The sequence below is a fragment of the Phalacrocorax aristotelis genome, chromosome 2, assembly GCF_949628215.1.
Source record: "Phalacrocorax aristotelis chromosome 2, bGulAri2.1, whole genome shotgun sequence".
NCBI lineage: Eukaryota > Metazoa > Chordata > Aves > Suliformes > Phalacrocoracidae > Phalacrocorax > Phalacrocorax aristotelis.
Genome location: NC_134277.1, coordinates 121,286,549 through 121,293,314, shown reverse-complemented (window position 1 = coordinate 121,293,314; position 6,766 = coordinate 121,286,549). Strand labels below are relative to the sequence as shown.

At 52.3% G+C, this 6,766-nt stretch overlaps 1 protein-coding gene across 2 annotated transcripts in view; it reads left to right on the top strand.

Moving 5' to 3' along the window:
- Positions 1-825: 825 nt before the first annotated feature.
- NOL4 (nucleolar protein 4) overlaps positions 826-6,766 on the top strand; it is a 198,360-nt gene continuing 192,419 nt past the window's right edge. For both annotated transcript variants that reach the window (XM_075084957.1, XM_075084956.1), the window contains exon 1: positions 826-2,544. In XM_075084957.1, coding sequence (XP_074941058.1) covers positions 2,278-2,544 — 267 coding nt within the window. In that variant the 5' untranslated portion in view covers positions 826-2,277. The remainder of the gene's footprint in view (positions 2,545-6,766) is intronic.

The following is a 6,766-nucleotide window of genomic DNA, read 5'->3' as shown; positions in this document are numbered from 1 at the left end:
TGGGGGTGGGGGTGGGGGTGGGAGGGGGCGACGGGGGCCGCCAGCCCCCCGCCGCGGCCCTGCGCGCCTTTCCTGCTCCAATAAGCAATAATTAGGTCCTAAGCTAATGATGTGTCAGCTGATCCGCTCGCTCCGTCTGCGCGCGGGGACGGGGCGGCGGGGGGTGGGGTGGGGGGGTGGGCTGCGCCCGGAGACATCGCCATGGAAACGCTGCCCTCGCCTTTCCCCCCCTCTCCTCCGCCCCCCCCCCACCACCGCGGCCCGCGGCCGGGTCCGCGCGCCGGCCCCCGCGCCCGCGGAGGCGGGGGCGCCGCGCGCGCGCCATCCCGACATGGGACAGCGCCGCCCGTCACCGCGCCGCGCCGCCGTCGCCACAGAAACTTTTGTCCCGGCGGCCAATCAGGGCGCGCGGGGAAGGGTGGGGGGGGGGCGTGTGGGGGGGGAGCGCGCGGAGCGGCGCTGGGCCCGGCCCGGTGCGCCGCCGCCGCCGCCGCCGCCGCCGCCAGCCCGCCGCGGAGCGCGGTGCAGCCCGGCCCGGAGCGGAGCGGCAAGGCACGGCGCGGCGGAGCGCATCCCCCACTCCCGCCCCGCACCACCCCGCACAGCCCGGTCGGGCCGCGTGCCCCGGCGGCGGAGGTGCCCCGGCGGCGGAGGTGCCGGCTGCGGGCGGGGGCGCGGAGCCGGGCGCTGGATGGCGGAGGCGCGGGCGGGCGCGGCCGCGGAGAGGCGACGAGAGGAAGCGCCGGCGCGGGGCCTTCCCCCCCGGCGAGGGGGTGTCCTGCTTGGCCAGGCGGGGGAGACCGCGGAGAGCGCGGAGATCTCCGGCGTGAACTGAAACTGTGGCACAGGGAGGGGGAGGAAAAAAAACAAGATTGCTTTTTTTTTTTTCTCCTTTTTCTTCTTCTTCTTCCCCCTTTAAAAAAGGGGGTTTTGCTCAGCAGCCGCACGCAAACTTACTTGAATGCCTTGTAGCCAGTTTAGCCCAGAGACCAAAGGATACCCCGCACCCGAGGAGTCCTACATGTGTGAGCACCATCATTACACTGGCAGAGCCACCGAGAGCCGCCTCCTTTCCTTTACCAACATCCTCCTGGGACTGATCTCTCTCTCCTCTGGTCCAATATCCGAGCCTATCTCGTAGATATCTGGTTTGCTTTTTACATATTTTTTTTTTCCTCTCCATCTGCTGATCTGCTGGGATTGTTAAGTAAATAAATAGAGGAAAATTCCTAAAAGGGCACCTGAAAAATTAAGTGGGACTGAATATGAGGAAGTGAAACGCTCACAGACCTTTTTTTTTTTTCTTAAATTAAAAAAAAAAAATATGTACTTAAAACGCGGATCGGATGTATTAGGCTTAGAAAATCGCAGGTAAGAACTTTCTTTCTTTCCAGTACCTTCATGCCCGGAGCGGGGATACGTAAAGCAAAGCCGCCCAGCCGTGGAATAAAGGGGGAGCAAAGAGACCAGTTTGCCCTTCAGTGCTTCCTCCATCCTGCGCGGCGAGGCTGCTGTGGGGAGGCACAGCCCGCCAGGACACAGACAGAAAGCCTTTCGAGAAGGCAGCCGGGGCGGAGGAGGGTGGGCTTTTTCTTCTTCTCCCCCCCCTTTTTTTTTTTCCCCCCTTCACCTGCACTATCCAGAGTGAACCCGGGTGCAGCTGATGTATGGAAAAGAAGAAGGATCCGAGTCAGTATTTTCTTTTCTCTTCGCTAAGCCGAGGGATAGGATTTTAATTATTTATCCACCCGCACCCTCTCCGGGTAAGACGCTGCCAGAGCCAGTGGGATAGTCCTGCCTTGCACAATTATTAAAGAGACTGATCACGTAGAGTGGAAGGATAAGAGGAGCCTCCACCAGACCCGTTTTGCCTCCTGTTAAAAAAAAAAAAATATGAAGGAGAACATTGCCACACTATTGAATTGATTGCTGCCCCCCCCACCCATCCCCCTCCCGGCCCCCCACCCCCCCGAACCACCACCACCACCACCACCACCACCACAACAACAACAAAATCCGCCGGGATCTGCCTGCACCGGGACCTCCTTCGCTCCGGCTCGGAGGTGGATGCATTTTTCATGAGCGCTGGGTGAACAGGTGCAAAGTGCGGCGGGGCGGCCCGGCCCCGCACCCCGGCCCGCTGCGGGGCGGCGTGTGCGTGTGTCTGTGTGCGTCCGTGTGTCTGTCTGCCTCCGTGTGTGTGTGTGTGTGTGTGTGTGTGTGTGTGTGTGTGTGCGCCCCGGCGTGTGCATGTGTGCGTGTGTGTGCTAGGAGATTATGGAGAGCAGCGACCGGGACATGTACCGCCAGTTTCAAGACTGGTGTCTCAGGACTTACGGGGACTCAGGAAAAACCAAGACGGTGACCCGTAAAAAATACGACCGGATCGTCCAGCTCCTCAACGGCTCCGAGTCGAGCTCCACGGATAATGCCAAATTCAAATTCTGGGTCAAATCTAAAGGCTTCCAGCTCGGCAACTCGGACGAGGTCAGTGGTGGTGCTGGAGGAGGGAAGCAAGTGCTGTACGTGCCAGTCAAAACCACGGTTAGTAGAGAATTGTCTTCCTTGTTCTATGTCGGCCGCTGCAGCCCGCTCCGGGAGCGAGAGGCACAGGGGGAGCCGCAGCCACAGTTGGCTCCTTCCTCCCTCTTCCCCCAAGTCATCATCACCATGTTGCGTTTGCCTGTCACATTATACACCGCCGGAGCTCTTTGTGGGTCCTTTTATTTAAAGCGATCGTGCGCACAACACACCCTTTGCCGGGTCGGTGTCGTTCTCCTCCTCGTTGTGTCCCCGTGTGTGTGTGTCCCCCCCCCCGTGTCCCGTCCGTCCCGTGTCCCCGTGTCCGCACACACCCCCCCACTCCCGGGCCGCCGCGGCGGGTTTGGGGTGGGCTATTGTCCCCCCGCCGCCGCCGCCGCCGCCGCCGCCGCTCCGGCCATTGTGGCGGGCCCCGGGCAGCGGCCCCCCGCCGCCGGCGGGGCTGATGGATAGCGCCCGGGGGTAGCCTGCCTGGCCCAGGGCCAGGCGTGCCGCCGGGCCATCGTTTGGGGGGGGTGGGGGTGGGGGTGTTCCCCCGGGATATCAGTTGGGGTTTTCCTTTTTTTAAAAAATTTTTTAATTTTTTTTTTTTTAAATTTTTATTGTTAACCCGCAGCCCCATAAAGCCGCCGAGCGGCACGAATATGCGCCCGGTTGGCTGCAAAACGCCGGCTGCGATAGCGGCTGCGGGCGGCGGGGAGAAAGGATGCTCCACAAAGGGAGAGGGGGTTCCTTCCGCACGGCCGAAGGAAGGGTGTATTTTGTTCCTCTTTTTGCGGTGTGTGTGTGCGTGTGTGTGTTGTTGCGGGAGCCTCGCAGCCATAAGGCTCCGAACTCCCCGGCCGATGGGCTGGGGTAGCGTGGCATCCCCCGGCAGGCGCCGGAGCTGCAGGTCTGACAGCGGGAGAGCTATTATGCTTGGTGGTGGCAGGAGCGACAGATTTTCCTATTTAAGAAGATGGGGACTGTTGGCCGCAAGTAGGTTTTGCCTATCGAACTCTCTTAACGTATCATTATTCTTACTTCTTGTGCTCTGGGTCACACAAGCTAAGCTTCTTTTGTCTGTGCATGGGGCGGGTGGGGAGGGGGAGCTGAGAAAGGAAACCTGGCAATTAAAAATATTCCTCCCTGGGCATTTGGCTTGGATGAGCAATATTCTCTCTTCTTCTTTTTTTTTTTTTTTTTTTTTTCTCCTTCTTGGCATGGAAGCTTATTCTGACCTAACGGGAAGGTTGCTGGGTGGCGCAGCAAAAGGGGCTTCTTGGAAAGTATTCTGGGTTGGGTTGTGACGTAGGCTGCCGGGGAAATCTGCCTCTCTCTGCCTCGCTGAAGTCATAAACCTGGGCATTCCCGGGGGCCGGCTCATATTTGCCCCCTTGTCATCACCGCCGTCATGGCTGCGAGGAGGCAGAGGTGGGAAATTAATTTTAAGGAGTTTATAAATATGAAGATTGAAAGTGAAAGAGAAGCTCTGGACAGAGTTTGTTCCTTCTCTGTGGTTTTTATTCACCAAAGCGTTCTAGGTCTGCCTATAGATTCAGGTTATTTGGCAGATTTCTGTTCTACCGCTAGATGACTGATTGCTAATCTCTGACCCCAGAGGGTACTGTAGATACGATTTGTAACAAAAACGTTGTCTAAAGCAGAAGCCTCCAATTAGGTCTGTATTTTTTAATATCCCTTCTGCTTACTGGAATAATAATTTTGGAGAGCCAGTAGGCATGCCCTTTTATACCTAAGATTATCCTTTTTGCTGCAAGTTCAAGACTGTAAGCAAATTCGGTATTTTTAAAAATTACATTGACTAGGCTACTCAGTAAAAAGGCTAACCTTAGTTTTACAAGATGGGATTTAAAAATTAAGTGCTGTTCTGGGCCTCTGAAACACAAGACTCGGTGATGATCAGCTTGTCTGTTCTCTCTTAACCTTTGCTAGGCCGTGGGAGCCTGGAGTCCCACCTTGCATCCCCTCTTCTATTTTATTTTCAAATCAAATAATCACAATCTTTCTCATTTTTTTTTCCTTCAGAGATTTCAGTCAGAGGCTGAGGGCCTTGCTGGTCTTACCTGTGTTCATTTGGCAGAATCATACCCTCCACTGTGTATTCATACGGGAGTAACTATCTTTAGATAGCTTAAGCAACCAAGCAGGCATCCTAATAAAATAAGAACGGCTGCTAATAAAATCAAGAAAGGAAAGTTAGCATGACCTATCTCTAAGCGATTCCTGAATATCTGTATATTACTTGAACAATGACGTATAAACCCTTATGGAAAAGGCCTTGCCTGCAGGTAAAATTTCTTCCTGCTGGCCAACATACATCTGTCATCCAACATAAATGAGAAAAGCTGATACTCAGTGCTCTTAGACAGCAGCCAACTCCGAGAAACAAATGCCGCCCCACTCCTAAACCCACGAATCTGGTGTCACTGTCCCATTACTAGAGGCAGATGAGTATTTAGGTAGACCCGTGGGGTGGCAATGGTCTGTATGAGCTATTGCCAGGGCCGGGGCAGCGCCTGCCAGGCGCTGGAGGCTCTGAAACGACCTGTTTGACAGAACAGGGATGCAGGCCCTGGCCTGGAGAAAGCCCGTGGTGAAGCTCCTGTTGACTTCAAGAGGCCTAGGATTTTCACCCAGCCAGGAATGATAAATTACAGGGGAAAAAGATTGAATTTTCATCAGACAGTAATTGTTGGTAAGCTCTAAAAGCCCATTCACTCATTTCTTTAACTTTTACTAATTATTTAAGAGTTTATTAATTTATGACCATTTAGAAACATCACCACTGTTTTATTTTTGTTCTTGTTATCCCGTACATTTCAGCTTGTCCAGTCCACAGAGAGAGCCACGCACAGTAGCAGATCCCCAAACTGTGAAACTTTCCCTCATCCTCTCCCTCTTCTTGGCCATCACTTGATCTCACCATAGGTAGAAGTAATTCCAATTTAAAATTAATCACTTCTGGCAGCATGAGTGCTCCCTCTGCAGTAACAGAACAGATGAAATTACAAGTTGGACTCTACAGTCACAGGCTGGTCAAAAATAAGCAAATATTCAAATACTTCGTTAGGAATTACTCTCTCCTTGAAGCTTTAAGATTTGCTGCTCAGCTTTGCTGTCAGCCAGAGAGATTTGCTCCTGATGGTGCTGTAATCCACTGCTGCTGGTAATTAGACATCATTACTGCTGCGTTAAAGGGAAAGAGAGAAGGAGAGAGGACAGGCTGGGGCTAATTAACTACTTGATTCTAATGAAAGAAAGAGAGCCTGATAGCAACTGGGAGGTTGCACCGGAACAGGCAAGATGTACAACACAGACTTAATTGAAGCAGGGGTGTCTTGCAGTCTCCCAGTAGCTGAGGCTTGGTCTACTTTCATATTCTGTGGGCAGTAGCGCACGAGGTATTATCCTGTTTTTTCCCCTGCCTGGTTGGTAAGTAGCTCAAAATCACAGGCCTATCTTCAATGTCAAGTTTAAGCATGCCAGCAAGGAGAATGTATAGATGATTATGTGGTGGCTTAATCTATTTTACGGGTATGGTCTCCTCCAGAGCAACAGGAACAAATCAATTTCTAACTGTTCACATCCCTCTGTGACCGAGGAGATGCACTTTTGGTCACCAGGCAACAACATCCCCTGCAAAACAGCCATTTTAGGTCCAGAGTGGGGCATCACACAGTAAGGTATTCCTACATGCAACCCAGGGATTATCTCACTTATGCAACTTTTCCGATTGCTACTGTTATCATTGTAGGTTTTCTTTCATTAAGACCAAGCTGCACTTTATGAAAGTAGTGAAATTATGCCTAGCCTGGATGCACTGTGTAAACATGTTAGGCCAACAAATATGGTATCGACTTTCAATGGTTGGTACTCACAGTCTGTAAGGATGCATGGAACTAATTTTTATAGTATAATATCTTTTCCAACCGTATACATTATTTTAATGGTGGATTTTTTTGTGTGTATTTTCTGCATAGTTCTTTAACTGGAGCTATTTATCGATTGGCAACTTGAAAACAAATTTCTTTTCACCACTTTTCTTTCTCCTGCTTGATGTTGTCCATGGACACAAATATGGCTCCTAAAATCAGTCTCGATTTAAAAATAAATTATAAAATAATGGCCCAAGCTGTATCAGTGGATTCTAAGCAGAACTCTCCCTTAAAAAAGAAGGGCCGAGATGACTGCAGGATACATCTCAAATATAGAATTTACACGG